This window comes from Anguilla anguilla, chromosome 6, assembly GCF_013347855.1.
Source record: "Anguilla anguilla isolate fAngAng1 chromosome 6, fAngAng1.pri, whole genome shotgun sequence".
Classification (NCBI taxonomy): Eukaryota; Metazoa; Chordata; class Actinopteri; order Anguilliformes; family Anguillidae; genus Anguilla; species Anguilla anguilla.
Genome location: NC_049206.1, coordinates 48,431,611 through 48,455,704, shown reverse-complemented (window position 1 = coordinate 48,455,704; position 24,094 = coordinate 48,431,611). Strand labels below are relative to the sequence as shown.

The following is a 24,094-nucleotide window of genomic DNA, read 5'->3' as shown; positions in this document are numbered from 1 at the left end:
ACATTACGTAGCAGGTTTGTATAAAACTTCCAAAGGATCTAAATCCATCCAGCATTTAAAAATGGCTACACAATCTCAGAATATCAAAACTGGGAACAGTTATACTAATCATGTACTGCCGCCACCCTACAGATGTTGGGTGGATGTAGAACTTTAGGTAGAAGTCACTGAAATGTAGTTCTTCCTCTCCAAATAGCTTACAGAGCAAGTTCCAAACTTGAACCTGTGTTTAAATTGCACATCTCCTGTGAAGAAATTCTTCATTGTGGCAGTGACAAAGCATAGACTTGATTATAAAATAATTTATTATAAAAACATAAACATGTTAGACAAGACATAACTTGGTTAACACAAACTGAGCATAAGCAAGAAGTGCTTTGGACTGAAATATTCAACTTGGGAATGTTCCAGAATGACAAAACTGATTTGCATCCACTGCAACCATGTGCCTATAGTAGGATTTTTAGGTACAAAGAACATGCGTCTTAATAGCCATATACAGAAGTCCTTGCACAGAGCTTACAATTTTTATCCAGCCAAATGACCTGCATTTCAACCTGAGATTTTGGGTCACATATCAACCCCATTTAAGTACTGTAACATGATTGTTCAAAAAAAATAAAAAAAATAAACACATGCAGAAAATGGTGATTCAAAGTCAAATATTCAAAGTGTGAAAAGTGTATACCACAAAATACTCTTTTACAATACCATTAAGGGGTTGGTGCAGGGATTTGTCAGAATGCCTCATTTAACTGATTTATCAACAGGAGTCGACACCATGCATGACCTTTAAAATTGTTGTTTCTTTTCAGATGGCATATAGATGTACTCTTAATACTATATATACTGATCCCGCAACTCAAGTAACTCCACACTGAACAAATTACATTCATGGTTCAGGTGAATTCAAACCATTTCACATTGCATGCACACTCAAATACTTTGCTGGTAATATAGAGGGTACCAAGCCACATGTGAACTAGATAAATCTGATAAATCTATGGACACTAATGGGGGAAATAAAACTGATAAATTATAGTATTGAGTACATGCCCCTGAGGACCTCAGTAAAGCCAGTAATCGATAAACCCTGTGACATTTAAGCCAGGGGAAAGAGGGACAAATACAAAGACAGGAAATCCTACATCATGGATATATACAAAATATATTATTATTCAGTCTCACGCACTGAAGCACTTATTTGGAATCTGCCTCAAGATAGGACCTGAGAGGGTAAAATAGCCTTTCACATATATTCAGTTGTCACAAGGACAGAAAGACCAAATACACCTTTCTGCCACCAAGTTAGAGATCACATTTAAAGATAAATTAGCTTTCCAATTTTAGCAAGCCTTAAATATATTCAATGAATAAAACAACTGATATGATATATACACAACCCAAGACCCCAGGACCTTCAGTTCAGACTACAATACATGAATGTGGGTTATATAATTGCTTTCATCCCTAATACAATTGTAATGTTTCCAGATGTTTTGTGGATACAATGAATAGTTGGCTTCATTTGTCAGCACAAATGGACATTTATAAATAGTATATTAATGCCAAAATGAGTGAAATAAATTTCTGCAGCCCTACACATTACTAGCCTACATCTTGATTTAAATGGGGGAAAAGGGAGGAGGAGGGGAAAAAAAAAAAAAAAAAAAAAAAAAAAAGTTGCCCACCTTACCATACGCTACACATCCAATGACTTGGTACCATTTCAAAACAATAGGGATAATGTAGCCCCTTGAAACCATTTCCAAGCCCCTGTTGCTTAGAATTTTGTACTGTGTAATAATTTTTAAGAAATGTAAATACAGTAAAGAATATCAAGGTGTAAAGCCAGCATTGAGACATGAAAAGAATACTGTGAGTTAATTAGACTTTCATATGCTGGTGAATAAGAGGCATACATCATCTGAACCAGTTAATTAAAATGCAATACAACTGGTTTTAAACAATTAAAATCTTTTTTAAAAGCTCAGACAAACTTGGCACCATTACAAAGCTGTATTGCACTTGAGAACTCGCAGCAGTACGGCAGGCTCTACCCTGCTTAGAAGCACTTCCTGAAGATAATCTGAGGGCCAAACTCCTCGTACTCCTCTTCACTGATCCATGCCACGCCAAAGGAAGGGAGGCTGGCCAGCACAGCCCCCCCACGCCAGACAGAAAAATCACGGTCCTTGGGACTAGTCACTCGTACGGTCTCCCCAAGGTGCGCGGGCACCATTTTCTGGATCTCGCTCTGGAGACGCTGGGGCAAACCAGAGAGGAGAGTATTGCCACCTATAAGGAAAGAGGCAGGAAGGAAGATTAGGGATAAAATTCAATGTACAACTACATTGTAGACAAAGCCAACCCAATCCAACCAATGTTCCAGATTCTGAATATGAAAAAAAAAAAATCCTGCCATCACCCACCATTACAAAAGACAGTTTTATTTTCCTGCCATTTACTGCCAATATACACACACAAGCAAAATGTATAAGCAACAAATCACCTGATAAAACAATGTTCCCTAAAAGACTCTTTCGAAGGTCTATGTCAGTGTGAAGAATGGATCTGAAAATGCTCTCATGCATCCCATAGCTGTCTTGTCCAATCTGTTCTGGCTTGAACAGGATCTCAGGTGCCCTGTGTGAAGATATCAAAAGTCAATAAACCGAATCTAGTCAGATGTTCAGATATCTAGGTGAATGATTTAATTAGATGTGATGAACAGCAGGCACCTTTTATTGGCTTTCCAATTAAGAATTTACATATACACTTACTAAACATAATGGAATAAAACTAATGATCTACAGAAACATTTAGATCCTGCTCTAACAAGACAGAAAAATGCATTGAAATGTACAGGGCAACAATATTGAAATGAGTCTACCACCAACTTGCTTTTCACAGTGTATTTCTCAATCCAAGAGCTCAACCAGTGATTTTAAGAAAGGCTCACATTCCCAGGGGACAAAAGTTGAGCACTATAAGGTGTCTCCAGAGAGTGGGGTGACAGTTTGTGTTACAGCAAAGGGAGAGTTGGGACAGCTCTGCAGTTACCTGAACCTTTCCGTGGTGAGACGAATGACCTGTCCATCAGGCATGGTGTAATACACCTCCCTGCTGGCAGGCCCCCCGCAGACCAGCTCGGCTTCATAGTCCGGGGCCACACAGCAGCACCTCTCCTTCATTTCCCGTACTATCTCCAGCTCTGCTGACGTTCGCATGGAAACACCTTGCTCCTGCAGCAGCTGAGAAAAGCATATATTCGATTAGTACGTGCTCAACCTGACGGGGGAGCACATGGTCAAGGTTTTAGGCCAGAAGACAGGCTTCTGGATCAATACATGTTTTTATCTGAAAACTGGGTGGGTAAACCTGAGGAATGTTTTTGCCAGGACTGGTTACATGTAAAGCAATTGGACATTGTGAGGACTGTACCTTCCTGAGGTGGTGTGTGACATCACTGCCCGCCAGGGTAAAGCGTTGCACTGCATGAGGTAGACAGTATCCCTCAAACACCGGCACACTATGGCTTACTCCATCCCCAGAGTCAAACACAACACCTGTGATCAGAAACGAGGTGGTAAGGAATGTTTACAAATTGTTTCAATACAGATCCACATACTGTGACATGAGCTAATCGAACCAATATGGTCTCTGGGCAAAGGCCAGATGGTGAGGAGTCTACCTGTTGTTCTCCCTGCAGCATAGAGAGCCAGGACAGCCTGCATAGCCACGTAGGCGTAGGGCACGCGGAAGACCTCGAACATGAGCTCCACCATGCGCTGCCTGTTTTCCCGGGGGTTCATGGCTGCCTCCGTTAGCAGGATGGGGTGATCCTCAGGGTCCACGCACAGCTGCTGGAAAGAGTGGTTCCAGATCTGAAATAAAACCCCAAATAAGGACCGAGGTTAATCAATAATCATTTCTGATCAGACACTCTGCACTGGTATCGAAATGACTCTACTGTTCACATTGAATCCTGATGCAAGTGCAAGGAACTGGATTGCACCATGAGATGTATGCTTTACTAAGACAATTGGCTTAAAATTCCCCACCTTTTCCATTTCATCCCAGTTGCGAACGATGCCATTCTTCATCGGATACTTCAGGGCAAGGACTCCCCTCATATGCTGTGCCTCATGTCCAATGTAAGACTCTCGTTCAAAGTTCCCATTCATGATCTCCTGCAGTTAACAAGAAGCTGATCTGAAATCTGACTTAAGCCTGTAGTTAACACTTTGCCAAAGGGCAGAGTGTTATAGCACACTGTGTAAAGCCTAAGCTTAAGGTACCAACAGTATAAAAAAACATGCCAATTATCCACCTCTTAATTTGGCCACTCGGGTGCTTATGTGCCACAGGGAAACCCAAATGCTTTTACTTGGTAGTTGGTGACCACCTGAACCAATCAAATTGCTAACAGATGGAGTTACTGAGTCAGTAATGCTTGCATGTTATTCATTATTATTGATGGATGTATTTGAGCAACACTGCTGATAATTCAGACCTGCATTACCTCATATTTGGGTACTCCAATGACTGTGGGGAATATGGTGGTTGGGAGATCCTGATCAGCAAAACCAGCCTTCACCAAACCTGATCCAGTGTCCAGAACGATAGGGGTTTTGAAGTCCATAATCTGTAAACAAAAATGTCAGTCAAAAAGTACATGCAAGAGGTGCATTCTGAAAAGCAGCTTTCTAATTCAAAACAAGGGCTTCCTGAAATCAAGAAAACACTCATACCGGGTTCATGTTGATGCTGAGGTGGCTCTCATTGAGAGGTGACCTGCAGACGGACCTTGCTGCAGCTCCACTGTTCGGAGATGGGCACCTGGGTGTATAATCTGCACTCTGTACATCAGGTCTGTTTGACGGTCCATCAGATTCCAGCATGGTGTCTTCAGAGGAGGCCCGCAGAGATGATTCCCTTTCCCTGAAGGCTGGGTCTGTACTGAAAGCATCCTCTTCAGAGGTCAGGATACCATCCAGCTGCACTTCAGGTTTCACTAAATGAACTTCTTTTGTCACCGATGAACTGTAGGAACCCTCAGTAGACTCAAGGTTAGTGCTTTCAGGGGCAATAGACAAATGGTGGCCTGCAACTGTGGCAGTGTTATTGTTATTATTGCTGTACTCTTTTACATCTGGGCTCACAACTGGAGCTCGAGGTTGAGTTAACAGTTTATTTTTCCGCTCTTTGGGTTTTGGAGGTGTCCTAGGTGCATCTGTCCTTAGGAGTGGTGTTGAGTCAGGATCGTCTTGTTGGGGTTCAGAAGCAAGTGATACACTACATACAAGGTCCTCTGTGTTCGCCATTTCACCCCTCTCAGCCTTTGAGAGTTTCAACGCCCTCCTAGGTTTTGGCACCGGAGCCTCTGTCCTGTCACCACCCGGGTCAAATGCTCCATGATCGGGACATGTTGTGGATGTCAAGGAAACCTCGGGAGCATTCTGCACCCCATCAACTTGCATTTCACCTTCTGAATTCTCTACGACTGCACACTCCAATTGTACAGGCTCCCCTGGGTGACAATTTCTCGTTTTCTGATCATTTATGGGCTCTGTTAAATCATTCAGAAGGGCTTTTCTGTCCTCTTCTGAGGTATAACTTGTATCACTGGGGGCACCATGTTCAGTGTTAACTGAGGAACCACATGAAACCACTTTTTCACATGGATCATGAGAAGCGGAGGGACCGCCATTCTCACAATTACTGAGCGACGACTCTGCATTTTGGCTTGATCTGAAAATCCCATCTTGAGACAGTTCTGGTTTACCCTCATAATCCTGATTACTTGAGATTAAGACCTCATTAGTAGAGGATTGAACTGAAACAGAGTTTTGATTAGGGATCAAGTGCATTTTGTTGGGGGCTTGGCTTTTACAACCTGAAACAAGTTCATCACACAGTGCATTATCCTCAAGGTTCTTCAATTTTGAAGTTCTCTCCATGATTGAACATTTCACCACTTTACGACCTCTGCTTAGCCTGTTCAATTTACTTCCCTTCACACTCTCTGTATCTAGACTCTTCTCCATCTTCTCCACCTCTCTTTTCTCCTTCTCAAGCTCCTTCAGAAACATCTGCCTCTCCTTACTTGTGATTTTTGTACAGGTTTGCTCAGACTGCTGTTCAGCAAGTCGCTCCTCTTCCTCACATCGTCTAAACTCACGGATCTTCAAGTTCTCTTCCATTATTTTCTCTTCTAGAACATGGAGTCCTTTCAGCTCTTCAAGTACATTGCATCTACTGCTTCCCCTGGTCAATATTCCTGACTCCAAAACTACACTGCTGTCATTTGCAGTGATAAAATCAGAGGTACTGATCTCTGGCTCAGTTGAGGTATATTCAGTGCCCTGATCAATACTAGTTGTAGGAGGGCTGTCCACAAGGCCAACAATTCCTGCTTCCAGTAAATCACTACAGGACATTGTCACCTGGAATGAAGAGGGGAAAAACAAACCAAAAAAAGCATCAGAGAGAAGTTTAGAGATGCAATCTACTGAAGACACGCATTTTGCAACAAGACAACTGCCTGCAACTGAAGCATACAATATTTGATGAAACCGTAAAAGAAAGCATTTTTGAAATATCCACTTGGTGTCTAAGTTACAGCTAAAATGTTTAAAACGGTTGTACTGCAAGGTGTCAAGAATGTTTTGAACCAAGTGTAAAATGGTATTCAATGCCTCAATTCAATCCGCAACCAAGACAGCCATTTTGTATAAAACATGGTACAATTTCCCCTTATGTTAAGGGGGAAATTCCGCTAATTTAATTTAGTGAAGAATGGGGGTAATCACTTGTGCAAAAAAAGTTATTCAAGCTCTGCAGTTTCCAATCTATGACGAACCCTAAAAGTGTCCTACATGGCCTACATATGGCCTACATAGACCTGGCAAACAACTTGTAATATAGCTGTTTCAATCAAAAACAATCATTACATCAATCTCATTTTCTACAAGTAACCACAACTGAAAGCTTAGTGAATGGTGAGGCCCACTTCAAAGATCTTGAAATTCTGTGCAAACTAAATTTGTAGGGGGAATCCCAATCCAATTAGTGAAATTAGATTCACACAGGCAGGACAGTGGCTCAATTGTTTCTGGATTGTCAGCTGAATGAGTGTGGTATGTCCTACCATACTGAGCTGCTCCTCACTGCCCCACGACCCCCAGTGTTTGCTGCCGTTCTCCACCTTCATCAGAACTTCTAACATTTCTTCCTGTGCAAGTGCATTCTCCTCTTCCTGTGGTATCAACAGATGTTGTGTCATGTTATGAATTTATATTGGACAGCTGACTGAGGTCTTAGCATGGGGTTTGGGGGGGGGGGGGGGATGAAACAGTAAGATAGTTGTACATGAACACTCGCCTGGAGTATTCCTGCTGCACGGTCAAGGATTTCCTCAACCTCTCGAAGACCCGCCTGCTCTTTTAGGTCCCAGTCAGAAAGAGACCTTTCAGTCAACCTGCAAAAATAGATGTGTTTCAAATCACAATGCTCTACCAAATAAATATTTAATTTTCAAACACATATGCACAAAAAACTACAGTAAACACTTTTCAGAAGCCACTGAAAAACGGGTAACTGACCTTTTAATGTGGTTATATGGAATAGTGAAAAGAACATTTGCGGTTTCATTAGAATCCACACACAATTGCCAAGTCACAATGGAAAATAAACAGAAATTTCTCAGGAGGGAATATGGGATCATGGGAAATTACCTTTCAGATGCTTCTTGTTTGTTGTTATGGAAATCATACGTGTCCCAGAGAAGAGTGGGGAGACTGTCCACTGTGGTTTCCTGTTTGTCCCGGGCATCGGATATGGTGCTGGACAGGACATTGCGTATGGGGCTTAGGTCCGATTCCTCAAAGCTATCCTGTGCCTGTAGAATGCCAGCCCTTTCCCCTGCCCCAATCTCCATCTTCCCAACATGTGTCAACTCCTCCCCTTCTGAATACCCCTGGGTACCATGTTGCACATCTGTCTGTGTGGGCTGGTCCCGTGATGGGGGCCCAGATCCCCTCTCTGATGGGTCTGGACTTCTAACAGAATCTTGTGGAGACTGTGGGTTTGGTGATATGGTGACTGTGTAAGAGTTCTCCAGGTCCTCTACAGGCAAGCTGAGCCATGGGTTTTTAGGCAATGTAGCACAACGCTTCACCTTTATTTCAAAATTGAGTGAGCCCATGGTCATCTTTGGGACAATCTGGATGCTTGCTTTTGAGCTGCTCCCACCCCCCACAGCACTGAACTCAAACTCCTCCCTGCAGTCCTCAGAGTCAGACACACTGGAGATGTTCTCCTCATGAATCTGAGGCTGCCTGACTATAGGTCTGAATGTCTCTCGGGTGCCGTGTAGCCTGGAAAATCCCTCCCAGCCTTCCCTTCCAGCTCCAGCATCTAAATGGCTGCTTCCTGCACCGTCAAACCCAGAGTCAAAGGAGCTCAGTGATGGTGGCTTTCCGGATAGTGGTGCAGGCCCCTGAACCGGACTAGGTACAGTCTCCTTGCCAGAGTCCCACTTGGTCAGGTTGCTGAGAGTCCCAGGGCTTTGCCTGCTATGTCTATCAGACATATACCCAGAGCACTGGTCATCTCTGGGAAGACCACTTGCGCTTTCCGTACATTTCTGCTTCTTGTCAGGCCCTCCTGGCCCCAGTGGATCGGGACACACCACATCCCGCTGATTTCCCTTCAGAAACTCATACTGCCACTGCAGGGCCAGTTGGAGGTCATTAAGAGGTACAGCCCCAGGCGAGGTCAGCAACTTTCTCAGGATCATGCACCTATAGTTTGGAGGAAAAGAAGCCTCTTTACAAACTAGCTCTACTTCCACCACACAGAGCTTATTCTCAGTTCAAACACCTCTTTAATGGACCCCTCGTTTGCAAGCAAAACATACATTTCAAAGAGCTCCCTCTAAAACATCCTTCAAATTCATACATTTTTTGTACGCTGTACACTTCATTTATAGTATCTGTGCATTAATGTTTTACTCTTCTAATTCTATGGATGCATCATTTCCCTTAATCCATCTTGGCAAGATCCCACTTATAAGAGTTTTAAATTTCAATGTGATAATTTTAGTAAAATGTGGATAGGTTTAGGAGTTTTACAATGTGCTTCTCACCGGTGAGACAGCTGCTTTCCTGACTTTCGTAGCTGGCTGTCTGGGATGATATTGGCAAGGTGGGCAAGCTGGACCAGATCCTCCATTTCAGGAGAGGGACACCTCTTCAGGAATTCATAAAGTGCCTGCTTCCACACAGGAATGACTATGGCCTTCACATCCTGGGAGAAGGGCTGTTTGGAGAGGCCATCACTGGTTCTACTCCACAGAAGATCTTGGAGGAAGTTTTCACACAGCACCATGTTGTACCAGCTTTTAGACTGTTGCAGAGGATATAGTCACCATTAGTTATCAAACAATAATATTTATTGTTTTATCACAAAATGTAATTGATTAAACCACAAACAGCATTGTTTTAAAATTAAAATGTTTAAACACAAATTTAAAGTCTAGTTGAAGACCGACTTGGCAAAAAAAAAATATTTTCACCTCTTCATATGCAATGTTTGAGTAAGAACTATACAACTCTACATTTTCCTGAAGAATTTAACACAATCAATGGCATTTAAAATAAAAAAATCACATTGTGCACAAAACAATGTATTAAACGACAGTTCATATTCACAGAAAATTACGTAAACAGAACAAATCGTTTTATGTTTGCACATTACCAGCTATGACTAGGGGCCTGCTGGTTGCCAGGCAACATTGTTCACTTGCGTCAATTGAGTGCCTTGTGGCAGTTCTTCCTTGTGCGCGTGCAATAATAAAGCACTAAAGCATTTGGTTCTGCTTCACACATGCTTTCAACCCTTAATGCCATACTCTTCACTTGTGAAATTAGAAAAGCTGCACTATAAATGGGAGTTACATTCCAGCTCGTATAGACCAACCACTAAATATTTCATCTGATAGTTGATATGAAAGCCTCTAGTGTGACTGGTTCAATCAAACACTATGCATGCAGTTGCACTTCAGTTGAGTCACATGTGAAACCGCAAGTGTGTACTAGTCAAAGAGGATTTCTCCTCCCACTTGGTCTGTAGTACAGACACCACAAGTAAACATATACCAAACATGCAACTAAAAATAAATCAAAATAAAATCAATTTTGTTTGTATAGGGTACAGAGAACTGTCACAGACAGAATACAGAATAACAGAATAAAATGCAAAAACCAGGCTTGAACCCTCCGAAAAGCAAGCGAGGTAAACACAAAGCAATCCCATTTACCCTTGAGGTTTTATGTGGACAGTCAAGTATCAGCAAATGTGAGTGCCTTTATGCAAACTAACCAATAAATGTACAAAGAGCTGCTCTACAAAATGTGCAATTACGGTTACAACAGCTTTTCTGACTGAAAATGAACATGAAAGCCAAACTAGATTTATCCAAGCAAGCTGCAAGCAATCATTCGATATGTTATTCCGTTAACGTATCCAGAAATAGTGGAAAATTTAATTCAATGTATTGTATATATTCAGCTCCCTGTAAACAAACTATTTTCACAAAAACTTTCCATCAAACTTTTATCAAGTTCACAATTTCTGCATTTTAGCATTTCAGTTTCAATTAAATTCAGTTTTATTAAAGCACCTGAATAACAATTCAGATTACTGACCAAGGCTGAATCCACAAAAATTAAAGAAGGAAAAAGTATGAATGCAAACAGACCCACATTCAAAACAAAAGCCATCACGGTAACAGGCAAAGCAGCACACAACTAGCGAAGACTACAGAGACACCTGGGATGGGAACTTAAATAACAATGAGCATCAGTCCAATTCCAAATGAAGCACCAGCTGGATCATATTCAAACAGAACCAGTAAAAATGCATAATTGCAAATTGCCTTTCAGGTGGCCACCTACATTGTTGTAGTAATAGTAGAAGTCTGAGACTGCTCTGAGGGTCTGGTGCGGGAGCTCGACAGACGAGCGGAAATTTTCCTTTAGACGCTCCAAATCGTCCACCCACTCTTCCCTGACCTGGGTGTCCCCAGGCAAGACGGTCTCCTCAAAGGTGTGGATCACGTCCTCCGCACGGCGAACAAGGGCCTGCGAATAAATGTTCAGAAGGAGTATCTAAGGATGCCAGACCACCATCAAGAAATGCACAAGAACAAGAAACGGACACAAAAAAAAGAAGAAAAAAAAAAAAAAAAAGACATTACCATTGCTGGTGTGTAAATTGACTTTTCAAACTTCAGTTTCAGACTTTCAGCTCTCCTGGCATCTTTAGCAATCTCTATCCTGTAAGGCTGGAGTTTCTCCTTTCCTGTATTGTTGATATGTTCAGTAATCTGTTGGTGCACAAAAAGATACTCAGCCCATCGCTTTCCCACCCATTGCAATCACATAATACAACCTGCACAATTCTTGGACTCTTCATCCCAAACAAAAAATTGGACAATTTAAAGATCCACCCCGTTGACCTCTACTAGCGCTCTCAATTCCACAAACCTGCTGCGCTTCCTTCTTGAGCTGGAGGACCTTCAGCTGGAGGTGAGCCCTGGAGAAGGCCTGTTGCCACAGCAACTCCACTTTCTCTACAGCAACAGTTATCCTTTAAATAAAAAAAGGACGAGAGCCTTTCAACCCCCACAAACACCCACTAGAGACCTCCCATACCATCTCACCAGTATGCAACAAAACAGACTCCCAATCTCCCAATCAATGAGCTTTAAGATGCATGAAACCTACAGCACAAAGGAAACCGCCCAGTCACCAGTTTACAATTAACCAGGACTCCCCTGACATCAATCGCCCTAGATCACATACATCAGCTTAACAGCACCTTTTTAACATGGTCCATCTCCATTTTATCCCAGTTTATCAAAATGGCAGCATTTGACAGCAACTGATAAAAGCTGAGCTGCAAAATTACAAAGATTCAATTTCCAATACGTTGGAATGTCCGTGGACATGCCAGTCAAGGCTACAGCGGCCCCGTGCCTTACCGGCTGTAGTTCTGCAGCATGTCATAGGCTGTGTGCGCGAAGAGGGCTGTGCCAGCCATAGCCTGGTAGCAGGGCTCATTCTCTGGGTAGCGCAGCTTCTCAACCACATGTTCACAATGCCTCAGGAGGTCATCCAGGCCCAGCTCCCTAGAAGGACAACAGGAGGAGCATCACCCATTTTACCAATAACCAATCATCAAAGTGCTCTTTGCCAATATCCTCAGTCGGCCTATCAGAGCAGCTTTCAATGTTTCGGACCCCTATGCTAAAAGCAGCACTCAAGATTCCTCTCCCTTTAGGTGATCATACTAAATCGACTCTGCAAACCAGTTCAGGTTCATTAATCAGTGTAAAGCACCAGGAGTCATCGAACACTTCATGGAAAATTAAAACCACCATCTCACCAGCAAATTTTATATTGGAAAATGTAGCCAGGGGCACACCAATCATTCGAGACAAGGGAAAGATGCTTAGCAGGTTCTGCAACATGAGTAGCACGTAATCTGATCCTTTAAGAACAATGTAGGACAGAAAGTGAAATCTCTTACTGTATGGCTTCATTAGTGGGTCTGGCTATCAATGCATCTTTTCTCAGCTTTTGGAATGGGTCTGATATTCAGCAGCCAATAGAAAGCCTCACCTTCTCAGCTGCAGGAACCTGGCCTCATTTACAGAACAGAACTCTTTCAGCTCCTCAAAGTCGCTAGGGACAGGCTGCTTGGATAATGTCTGCAGGGTGGCAATACAGGAGGGCAGCCTGTGCACAACGGAAAGGAAGTCCTGGACAAAGGCATCAATCTCCTGGAGATGAACAGAAAGGTCCAATGGGGGGGGGGGGGGGGGATCACGTGACATACATCAGCAGAAATTCAAACCACCTCAAGTGTCACACCAAATGCAGCTCAACAAAATCACTGATGCAAATAGTTGCTATAGGATATTATATTGGTAACATACAAGGACAGCACAAACCCAGAGCAAGATCTGATTAGGTACTCACAAAATGTCTATCTAGAGGACAACGTCTACAGCGGATCCATCACAAACAGAAAGCACTGTGCCCCCCAAAATCCAAATGACATGTCTGGAAAGACTTCACTCATTTGCAGCAGCTAACGAACACCGCCAATGCGGAGGATGCGTTTAAAAGTGCCCTGCTGAACATCACTGAATATGATCAAATGGGACGGCCTTTCAGTTGCTAATGAGGTCAGGTGGCTCCGCTTCACAATTGCGCAAGCTTCACCAAGGTAACAGACAATGGCTTGGAACCGCGCTGCTGAAACTCATGAATGGATTTCCTGATTGAGGCACATCCTGCGACAACACACACACATACAAACACACACACACACCTATAGCTTCTTCTAGTAAGTTTTTTTTTTTGTTGTTTTTTTTTTTTTTTTTTGACAGAAGAGAATGTATGCAAGAGGTGGGGGAGGGGACAGATCATCTGCCTGAGAAGAGAGATGGTGGAAAAACGCATGCTAAACTGATTACCGATCATGAGACCCCTGATAATCTACGCACTAGTGCACACTGTAGCAAAACAGACAGCCATGATAAAGCAGATCAGCCAGGCTAAAACCAGACACATGCAATACCTTCACTTCAAATGATGTCCATCAAAACAGTTTAATGTGCAAAACTGTAATGCGTTCAGGGTTCACAATGTCATGACTGGTCTGTCAGAGTATTTACTGTGCCTTTAAGACCCCTGCATCCAGGGTGTAAATCATAACATGACCAATAGAGGGAAAGATACACCCAAGTATAATTAAACTAAACTGCATTTAAAATAGACAAAACAAAGGGACAGAATACCTTGATGAACATCACCCAGCTGTGGTGACAGTAAATTAGGTAGCCTCCCAAAGCAGCAGTCAACTGGCTTCGGTCAATGTAGTTGGACAGCTCAAAAATTTCTTTCAGGAAAATACGCTACAGGGTAGAAGCAAGCATTAGATCCTTCACGTTACCAAGTTTGCATGTTTATAAACTTCACTTCGTTCCACTTTCACCATCTCAATGCACTTGAATGAAACAGCAGTCAGCTCCTACCTTAAAGGATGTAGAAACGTAATGCTTTGAGTGGCTTGGCACCAGTAATTTAAGTAACAACTTCAGGACATCTCTCTTTTTAGGCTGGACCACATACAAAGTGTGAACGGTCCTCTTATGCACCTGGAAAGGGTGAATACAAGAATAATAACATTAAATCCTGTCCATCATTAGACATTCATGTATTCACAGAAACCAAGCACTACACCATAGCACAAATTGCCAAAACAGTAACAGGGCAGCATTTGTCCAGTAATGATTAACACCTGCTCACAGCATGAGGTCAGACCTAGGACTGAACCCATTTCAACCACCTTTAACATTAACTTCAAATAAAGGAATGAAAGGGCATCCCATCGAATCCCAATGTTTGCAGTCAGAAGTTTGGTCCCCAAACAGGAAGACCCACTGTTCCAGGTTTTTACTGAACAGTGTCATTTTGATGTGATTGTTAACCATTTCCAATTGTGTAAAATCAAGGTAATTAAAAATAGAGTTAAAATGATCTGATGAAGTAAGAGAATGATCAGATTAAGGAAGAGCGGATTATATAACCCACACTGGCACATTGTGTCCACTGCATAGGTCTTTATAATGCTTATGGATTTTTCTGCTACATTTGTTCCAACAGCCTTTCAAGTTTGTTAGCAAGATTTATTAATGCCAAGGGTAATCCAAAGCAAATTTCAGTGAAACCTGGTTTCTACAGTCATGCGTATTATGGGTACATTGTCATATTTTAGTACTGTTGAAAATTCTGTGGTAATCACTCATAGTTCAGATTCTCATGCAACTGTGCCATGAAAAGAAAGAATTACACTTAAGAGAAAACATGATTCAAGTTTCAATCCAGGTGACTTGAGGGGAGCCAATATTTACTTTAAAAATTTTTAAATCTCATCACCTCAGGCAATGTCTAGTCATTATTAAATACACAAGGTACATTAATTAGTGACAATTCATCTGGTTTACTTGATAATGTAATGCATACCTGCATACATACAGCACAGAGTACCTGGGACAGTATGTCATTTGATTCAATTCAAAATCATGGAATAGTTAACCTTGTCAATTTGTGACTGAATTTGTGACTGTGATTCAAGAGGCAAAAGCTCCAATAGAAGGATTACCTCAAGCAGGAGGAGGGTTTCTGCAATGAATCTTGTGGTAGTTAGGGTGGCTTGCCGCAAATCAACTACCACCGAAACCATGGACTCCTTCTCCTGGTGTTTGCTACGCAAGATATATATTAGTCAGCAAGCAAGGTTTTAACAGGCTTGTACCTTCCCCTCCAACCAGTTATGCAACAAGTTTGATTAAAAAGTCATATCCTCAAACAGGCATAGATAATATTCAAGAGCACAACCATGCCAGCATACAATTCTTCCTTCTCAATAAGACAGACATAACATTGATGTATACACGTTTGACTGGTTCTAGTCACAAGGAAGCTCATAAGGATACGCACTTCTGCAACCTCAAAAAATAACTGATGAATTCAACAACTTCCTCCTGGGTCAGAGATGAGAGTTTGTTGTGTTCCTCGACAGGGAACACCACCAGCGGACATCCTTGAAGGTCAAATGCACCTAAAGACATACCGATAAATGTGGTGTTTATTTTTATATTTAGCCAGCAAAAACTTCAGGCCAATAGCTCAGGAAATGCAAATTTAATATAAAAATAATTTAACATTTAGGGGGCACAAAATGGGTTTCAAAATAAGGTTCTGAATTTAGATTCGTCATTACACCAGTCAAAGCACAATTTCTGCCCAGAATGTATAAAAACAAACAGTCTTTTTTCTTTTACCGGGGAATGTGACTGCTCCCGAGTTCAACACATGATCCGGAGGCAGTGGCAGGGAGGGGGAAGACTTCTGGAATTCTGCGGCGATAATTATACGAAAAACTTGGTGCCGTGGAAAATCGGTTTAGAAAGCAAACTGTTCCAGTATCAGTCCTATAATGTCTTGCAGGGGATCACCATCCATCCACGTTATACAAATGAATGTAAAGAATGTTCCTATCTGAACGATCACACCAAATTATGCATGTCCTTATACATGTCCATCCCCCAGAGAAATAATTAATGTACAAAGATGTCTCTGAAAACGAAGTTCAAAAAACATTAGAATACTGGACAGCTGAACGCCACAATGGAGGACGCGTACAATCTCCCTCCACCTGTGCGATTTAGCACGGACACGAATAGCCTACAATTTCAGTCATAGACGAGCCATACTTTCCCGTTGCTAATAAACAATGCAATGTACTGAAGCTACATAGATACTATGGATTTGAAAAAGCACACAGTTAATTCAAGTCAAATACAAAGCTCATAGCTCCGGTGCACTTTTGTAAGTTGTTACCTGTTGCGTTGCTGCTCATTTTGAGTGAGTTCTCAGACCAGTGCTGGACAAACGTAAAACAGCTTTCATAGTTACAACCCGGCGTCGGAATGCAAAAGGAAAATGAAATACTTGGAAACTATCCCGCCATGTTCTCCAACGAACAGCCCCTGAAAGAAAGGCTCTTGCTCGCGTGTCGGAGGAACAGACTTGGGATGCTTAGACCTCGAGTTTCCGCCATGTTACAGCCATTCCAACGCGGATCACACAGCTGAGCAATCACTTTGACTGGATGGAGAGACCTCATTTATAACTTCACAAACAAGGGTGGGCGGGGGGCTCCTCTGAGACAGCCGTAACAGGCTCCAGTGAAAGCGAAAACGAGACGATTCTGTTATTATCGCTAATTCTTGTTTTTGACTCATGCCTTGAGAGAACGATGTCTCACACACAACACTACACTTTCCATCGTTTCCAATAAAACTAGAAATTAGTGAATTGATGAATTAGGGATGTGCAAAACTTATTTCAAATAAGAAAAATAAGATAAAATTCTTGTAAGTTCATTTGAGTCAATTCATTACAGTATATTGCTTGATTTGCTCTATTGCAGACTACCAGTCAAATAAAATAAAACTCATATGCTATGGGCCTATATTGAGGTGTAGGCCTGCATCCCAAATGGTTAGTTTCAGTTTTTATATCTTCATAAAAGTATTAATGTATATTTTCACTAACGGAATTTTTGGTTAACTATGACTTGGCTAATGAAGTTGGTGAACTTTTATACTTCACACTATGCCAAAATTAAAATAAATAAATGATTTGACCATGCGACATACATATGTTCAAAAACACCTTTGGCTGATTCTAGGTACTACGTTAAAGAGCACCATGTCATATTAACATTTTTAAACAGAAACGAGACTGAACATCCAGAAGAATAATGCTGCAGGTATGATGACTGAGAGTATGATTATGTCTAGCCTTTATACTGTGGCCAATTACACATGCAATATGTTGCTGATGTTCAAACCCCACAACACACCCACAAAACATTTGTGAGCAAGATGTGTTGTTGCTGCACCCTTGGAGACACATTGCCAGGCTGGTCATTCTTGGGAAGGTTCACCAGTGTTCCAAGTGTTCTCCATTTGAAGATAATGCCTCTAACTGTGGTTCAGTACAACCCCAGAGCCTTAGAAATGGCTCTGTAACCCCTTCCAGACTGATATATTTCAACAACTTTTTTCTCTGCTGTTATTTCCTTTGAAGGTGGCATAGTGTGCATGTACAAACTTAGTGCCGACTAATTAGCTCTGATAAGGTTCAATGAGTGAGGTTTAGATTTAACAGGGCTGCAATCAAGCCAGTCGGTGTTCAATCAGCCGAATGCAATTATCAATTATAGCTCCTTGAGTAAATAAGGGGGCAATTACTTTTTCACATGGGTGATAGTGGTGTTTGATAACTTTTCCGTTTAATAAATGAAATAATTTTTTAAATGTCTTTTGTGTTTACGCAATTTCCCTTTGTCTAATATTACACTTTGTCTGAAGATCCAAAACCATTCAGTGTAAAAAAATATACAATAATAGAGGAAGGGGCAAATACCTTTTCACAGAACTGTATGCATCTTGGATTAGCAGCATTCAGTTTACTGCTCAGTCAAGAGTTTGTTGTAATGTATTGTCCAGAATTACTAGCGAACCATACGTGGTTGTATGTGACAGCCAGCATGTGACATAGCATTTAAAGTCATGAGCAGCCTCAGTTGATGCTTACTAACCCGGCTGAAACAGCCGTTATACCCCTGGGCACTCTTACCTGTCTGCATCCCTCCTGTATGTAATTGGTTACAGAATATAGACAATGTCAAACCACTGTAAGTAACCACTGAGGCACAGCATCCACTGAACAATTAATTCCTTGATATAACTGATTGAACATACCTTGCTCACAACAACCATGTCCTAGAGACGTTACCATTCAACCAATAAAAACACAATTGGGCATCTTTCTGACAACCAACAATGCTACCAACACTCATCTGCACAACAAGCTACATGGAATTACAATTGTAAATTCTTGGCTGAATTAGAGCAAATGACATTCTCCCAGAAACAGAAACATTCATAAAATAAATTATTGCATTTATTACAGAAACAGATAGTACATACTGGAAATGCAAACATGTATAACATTATTGTCTTCAGTGAAACTGTTACAATATGAAGACATTACATAACAGTACTGAATAAACATGTTTACCATGGTTTCAGCCAAAGGGTTGAAACAACAGATCTACATTTCTGTTGCGTATAAAGACAAAAGTCAGTACTGTCATGGACTCCCCTTCTTTCTCCATTGCACAACTTTTCCCAGGTTCCACATGCAGAAACCCTGTCCTTTCAGGAACATTTCGTAGCACTTCATTGCAAAGGAAGACAAGTAATTCATATTTGATTGCCTGAGTGCCAGGAACTGTTAATTTTCAAACGAAATCAGTCCCATTTCGATGTTTTCCTTCTCATGTATTTCTCTCCCTCACTGTCAACGGCTTCATACAACTGCTGATCATTCTCCTTGGTGGCGTGAAGGTACCCAAGATATGCCACACAAAGCGATATTGTAACCAGTCCAAAGGCCATCACTGGCTTATTCTGCAGAAAGATAGGAATAATGCAATTTGAGGCATAAGGCAATACACAAAAACTAGAAAGCATCAGTGTATGCTGCTGCCTTGTGCGTGTCAAATGTACAAAATGTCTTTACATTTCAACACCAATGAAAAATGTTTCAACTGTCATGCTGAGGGAATACATTTGAGGTGGCAAACAATTCTTACAGGTTTAATGAATAGCTCTGGGTTAACTGCACGAAAAAGCGTAGTAGTCTGCACTCCTCTTAAACCGGGTGTCCTGAAGCTTCTCTCCTTTGTCGCCTCTGTTTTGTCACTTCCAGATTCCTGAGATGACATCGTTAGGCCAGACCTACGCAAAGCCAAATAGGTCGACATTGGGTTAACGTCGTTTCACGCCACATGAGTCATCAGACTTAGCTAAATTTGCAAGCCACAGCAAAATTATTTTGGTATTCAACTTTATTACAAAGACAATCCTAACTTAGAAAGTGAGAGTCCGTATAGGCCTATGGTTTGGGCCATTTAGCTAGCACCGTTGCTGCAGAAATGTTTTTCAATATATGCCTGCCACCTTGTTCACAGTAAAAAATGGTGTTGTTTAGAACTTTAAATCAAACTCGTAACGCAAGGATCTTACATTAGCTAGTAAGCTAAACAGCAGACCATAACTGATAACATAGTTAAAACACTTTGCTCTTGAAAGCATGCGATTCTTAGAAGTCACCGACATGCCTCGCTCGCTTACCTCTCTGTTTTTCCTGTTATCAGGAAAAACCAACGATATAAAAACGAGGGAGTTGACTAAGATCTACCGACAACCACTTCACAACAGATTGCAGCGCCACCTCGTGTTTGGAGTACAGGCAATGGGAGAATAAACAGTTGGTGCAATGTAACTTCTGCTGCCTATGACACAATCACACTGAAAAACACTTTATCCTGGCCCTATTTTGAAATGATAACAAAGCTAATGAAGCTAATCAATTTTTTCTCTCTCTCGCTACAGGCATGCAAAGCATAAACCTTAAAAAGATCTAGTTTGGCACCTCTCAAACCCTCTAAAACATGCATATCCAACCAAAAGCATGGCACAGCAGTTTCTGAAAGATATACTAAGCTCAAAAGCAACTTGTAATTAATTGATGATGTGGATCAGTGACACCGCCCCCGTACAGTCATTAAAGCTGCATGAAACGTCTTTATTCACGTCCAAGCTTATTTGAAAGACAGCTGTCCAGAGACCACTTGCATTTTTAGAAATACAAGTGGTAGGCTGTTTATTCATTGTTTTACTTTTAAGTATTTAATCCTTGTAGACTGCACATCCCACCCTCCAACAACACCCAACACCGAAAGTAACCGGCTATAATGGCATTGCGTCGTGCTAAATGAATTTACTTGTCAATGATACCTAAATGACGTCAATGATTCGTTTGTTTGAACAGTAATCCGCGTTAGAATAGCTCACTATAACGAGTTGCTAAAAAAGAAGAAGAAAAACCGTCATTGTCTTGGTCACGCTGTAGTCAATGTTCTATCATAAAAATGATTATACAATAAAATAGGTAGCTAGTGTTTACAACAACACTAATTCGAAGACTATAGCCTACTACAAGGCTAACAACAACAACATCATCAATAATAATAATAATAATAATAATTCTAGAAATAGGCCAATTGCCTCGTAATAATCAACACTGCGCGTAAAAGTATCTATTTATCTCAAATAGCTAGTTTACCCATGCGATAGCCTACCATAGTCAGTTCATTTCAACTTCTATTTTTGTAAAATCAAATACTCTATTAGGGCTGTGTTTAGGCTACGCATTATTAAATACCTGGCCAGGTAATATCAACTTTATTGTAGTCCGTAGTTAAACACAGGCAAATCGGCCGTGTTCCTTTAATAATTGTCCTGGCGACCAAATAGGTGTGGCATCTCCGACAGGTGTATTTGACAGGCAAATAAAACAACACGGAAAGGATGAGACAACACAGAAAACAGACCTGTCAAGAATTGCTTCGATGATCGCACCCAACAAATATAAAAGATGAAAGAAGACTAAATACGACCGCTATTCTACGGTAAATCTCTACATTTGCTTGTTTCTCTTTGAACAATATGCATTCTTCTCTCCACAAGTGCGCAATAGCACCAAGGAAAATACATCAGTTAATTACTATTTAAATAACTAGGCCTACAGGCTATACTTATTTTCAATGTTTCTCCTGCTGGTTTTCCCTGATTAAGTACATGGAGGAAAAAATGACCGAGACTACATTTTTTATGAAGTCTACATTTTAATTTAAAAATGCATCACGTCAAGATTGTGAAACAAAACCAAATGACTGAGCGGGTCTCAATAAAAGTTATGGGGTCTCAATAAAATATTAATGCCGATAATGTTGTGAAATTCATTGTTTGTGGCGCTGTATAGTTGGTTAATTTATAGTTAAAACAGGACTGAAAGGACCACATTTTAAATTAGAGGTTATCCACAAAGGCTTTTTTGCTTTAATTGTTAAGGTATTATGCTTACAGCAAGTTACTATTACATTATAATAACAAAACCGTTTTTGTGTTAAAACGGAGAAATCCACAGAAACTGCTACAAATATTGAATTCTTGTTGAAGTAATTTTATGCGTACACTTTGATAAACATCAGCCACAGAAGCAGTATTTGCTGACATGAATGCCGGTAGGCCATTATTTGTATTGAGTACACAAACTGGCTGCTTACATGTAATTTCCAAAAGCCTGCATGAGCCATCAGAGATCATGTAGCCTACTGGCCTATAAGATTTTGGCTGATTTTGTGATTTTTTTGTTGTTGTTATTTTAAGTCTTTTTTTTACACTACTGCATTAGCCCGTCCTGGGCGTGGTGCGTGTGACCTTTGTTGTATGTTCCCTACTCTTTGTGATGCGTGGATAAGCAAATAAAGTGGGTACAACGCAAGAGTTTACTGATTTTATGCACCTGTACACATACATTTGAAAATTACATTACAGGCATTTAGCAGACAAGCTTATTGGTGAAATAAGCTTGTAAAAAGCTGAACTCTGTTCCCTTTCCACTCTCACAGGGATATCTGCGAACATGAACTGGGGGTTTCTGGAGAACATTTTGAGCGGGGTGAACAAGTACTCCACGGTGATCGGTCGCATATGGCTCTCCATAGTTTTCATCTTCCGCATCCTGGTGTACGTAGCAGCTGCGGAGCAGGTGTGGAAGGACGAGAACAAGGACTTTGTGTGCAACACGCAGCAGCCGGGCTGCGAGAATGTGTGCTTTGACCACTTCTTCCCCATCTCCCAAGTGCGTCTGTGGGCCCTGCAGCTCATCGTCGTGTCCACACCCTCCCTGCTGGTGGCGCTGCACGTGGCCTACCGCGAGCACAGGGAGAAACGGCACGGGAAGAAGCTCTACGAGGACAAGGGCAGCATAGACGGCGGTCTGCTCTGCACCTACCTGCTCAGCCTCGCCTTCAAGACCAGTTTCGAGGTGGGGTCCCTGCTGGCCTTCTACTTCCTCTACAGCGGCTTCGACGTCCCCCGGCTCCTGCAGTGCAGCCTGAGTCCCTGCCCCAACACGGTGGACTGCTACATCTCCAAAGCCACGGAGAAGAAGGTCTTCCTCTACATCATGGGGTGCACCTCTGTCCTGTGCATCGTGCTGAACCTCTGCGAGACGGCCTACATCGTGTCCACGCAGTGCTGGAAGTGCTTCAGCAAGCGTTACGTCCCCATCGAGGAGAGGGTGCACTGCCGCTGTCACCCTCCACCTGCCAGTGTTGCCACAGCAGTGCCACCAAACTTTAAACCACCACGCAAAGACATGGAAAACTCATGCCTTCCACAAGCCACAAAGGACAGTCCAACAGCTGTCTCTTAATAAGTCAATGTAACTTAAGTCCTCCGCTTTCTAGTGTCTGCAATTTATATTTATTTAAATATTTAATATTTATTTCTAGATCTCAAGGTTGCACTACATATCCTTAAGCTATACTAATATTTATCAAACATCTATCATTTCATTATTATGAGTAATTATGTTCTCTGATGACTGTTCATTCAGGTTAATGCAATAAACGAGTGTACAGTTCCATGAAACACAGAACTCCACAGGGCCGGCCCGTGGCATAAACGCTCTATGCGGTTGTTTAGGGCCACAACCGCTAAGGGGGCCACATGACCCCGAGGGGGGGGGGGGGTCACACGAATGTTTATCTAAGGTAAATAACGTTTTTTTGTAATTACATTATTCATCCCCTATCGTGGAATTAGCGGTATAAATTTAAAATGGAATGGCAACAGAACATTGCATAACAAAGGGATTTTACCAAGAGAGCACGCCCCCCCCCCCCCAACTCACGGAATTGTTTAGGGCCACCAAAATCCTAGGGCCGGCCCTGGAACTCCATTCTGCAAATCTAATGAAAACCTGGTATTTAAAATTTTTTAAATTCAACAAAGTGCTCAATGTGCAAAATGTCCAAGAGCACAGAGGTATACTTAGTTTCTGTCAATTTAGATGATCATCCGTATTCACCAATTAACCTTTTTGTACGCTCTTACCACTTTAAAGTCAGTTTTAACAGTTCTTGATATCGCTGTCATAGAGATTTGTCCACAGAGATTGTATTTGGCAGTGCAAATGTACGTTTTGCCAATAAAGCACTTTGATTCAGCATTACGAATCCCATGCCCATTATCGGGATTAAAAATACAGTATGTGTACCACTGCTGCCCAGACACACTGTTGGTGCTGTCAATCTGGGTAGGACTGCTGATATTAGGTTTTTCACCCACTCTCAAAATCTGAATGAAACTCTACATTGTCAGGTAAAAATGAAAATGAATTGGGTAATTCATTGCTTGCTGTAGTGTAAAAATGCTTATTCACTGATGCCTTCCCGGGCCAGGACCGAGGCTCTCAATTAAGTGCACCATTTGAAATGATACACTGCATCATAAGGTCATGTTATG

At 41.6% G+C, this 24,094-nt stretch overlaps 3 protein-coding genes across 5 annotated transcripts; 1 reads left to right on the top strand and 2 right to left on the bottom strand.

The window, feature by feature from the left end:
- Nucleotides 1-287: 287 nt before the first annotated feature.
- On the bottom strand, nt 288-16,763 carry LOC118230016. 3 transcript variants are annotated; one of them, XM_035422682.1, is made up of 23 exons: nt 16,482-16,762; nt 15,923-15,997; nt 15,579-15,699; nt 15,241-15,343; nt 14,111-14,233; nt 13,874-13,990; nt 12,690-12,850; nt 12,050-12,196; nt 11,553-11,655; nt 11,264-11,392; nt 10,962-11,147; nt 9,152-9,411; nt 7,740-8,807; nt 7,387-7,483; nt 7,154-7,261; nt 4,755-6,449; nt 4,526-4,648; nt 4,065-4,193; nt 3,695-3,887; nt 3,445-3,569; nt 3,064-3,254; nt 2,513-2,646; nt 288-2,298 (listed from the first exon to the last, which is right to left on the bottom strand). In XM_035422682.1, exons 1-23 carry the CDS (start codon nt 16,498-16,500, stop codon nt 2,066-2,068), a joined length of 5,640 nt encoding a protein of 1,879 aa, XP_035278573.1. In that variant the 5' UTR covers nt 16,501-16,762; the 3' UTR covers nt 288-2,065. The 3 variants fall into 3 exon arrangements, with proteins under 3 accessions (XP_035278573.1, XP_035278574.1, XP_035278575.1); XM_035422683.1 differs by lacking the exon at nt 7,154-7,261 and having other exon boundaries at nt 2,066-2,298; nt 16,482-16,763; XM_035422684.1 differs by lacking the exons at nt 13,874-13,990; nt 14,111-14,233; nt 15,241-15,343; ... (1 more) ...; nt 15,923-15,997; nt 16,482-16,762 and adding an exon at nt 13,050-13,197 and having other exon boundaries at nt 2,066-2,298.
- A 1,833-nt stretch (nt 16,764-18,596) lies between these two features.
- Nucleotides 18,597-19,971, bottom strand: smim8 (small integral membrane protein 8). The gene is made up of 3 exons (XM_035421444.1): nt 19,850-19,971; nt 19,309-19,453; nt 18,597-19,123 (listed from the first exon to the last, which is right to left on the bottom strand). The coding sequence occupies exons 2-3, from the start codon at nt 19,438-19,440 to the stop codon at nt 18,965-18,967; spliced, it is 291 nt and encodes a 96-aa protein (XP_035277335.1). The 5' UTR covers nt 19,441-19,453; nt 19,850-19,971; the 3' UTR covers nt 18,597-18,964.
- An 830-nt stretch (nt 19,972-20,801) lies between these two features.
- Nucleotides 20,802-23,798, top strand: cx28.8 (connexin 28.8). Its single transcript, XM_035421443.1, has 2 exons — nt 20,802-21,189; nt 22,192-23,798. The coding sequence occupies exon 2, from the start codon at nt 22,206-22,208 to the stop codon at nt 22,998-23,000; it is 795 nt and encodes a 264-aa protein (XP_035277334.1). The 5' UTR covers nt 20,802-21,189; nt 22,192-22,205; the 3' UTR covers nt 23,001-23,798.
- Nucleotides 23,799-24,094: the final 296 nt, after the last annotated feature.

Bases quoted from the DNA above. Each gene is read 5' to 3' on its own strand.
- cx28.8 (XM_035421443.1), top strand. From the start codon at position 22,206: ATGAACTGGGGGTTTCTGGAGAACATTTTGAGCGGGGTGAACAAGTAC.
- LOC118230016 (XM_035422682.1), bottom strand. The intron at 14,234-15,240 runs GTAATCCTTCTA...CACCCTTTCCAG, and splicing joins AAACCCTCCTCCTGCTTGAG to GTGCATAAGAGGACCGTTCA. The intron at 2,647-3,063 runs GTAACTGCAGAG...ATCTTCACACAG, and splicing joins CTCACCACGGAAAGGTTCAG to GGCACCTGAGATCCTGTTCA.
- smim8 (XM_035421444.1), bottom strand. From the start codon at position 19,440: ATGTCATCTCAGGAATCTGGAAGTGACAAAACAGAGGCGACAAAGGAG. The intron at 19,124-19,308 runs GTAAGAATTGTT...ATCTTTCTGCAG, and splicing joins CAGAGCTATTCATTAAACCT to AATAAGCCAGTGATGGCCTT.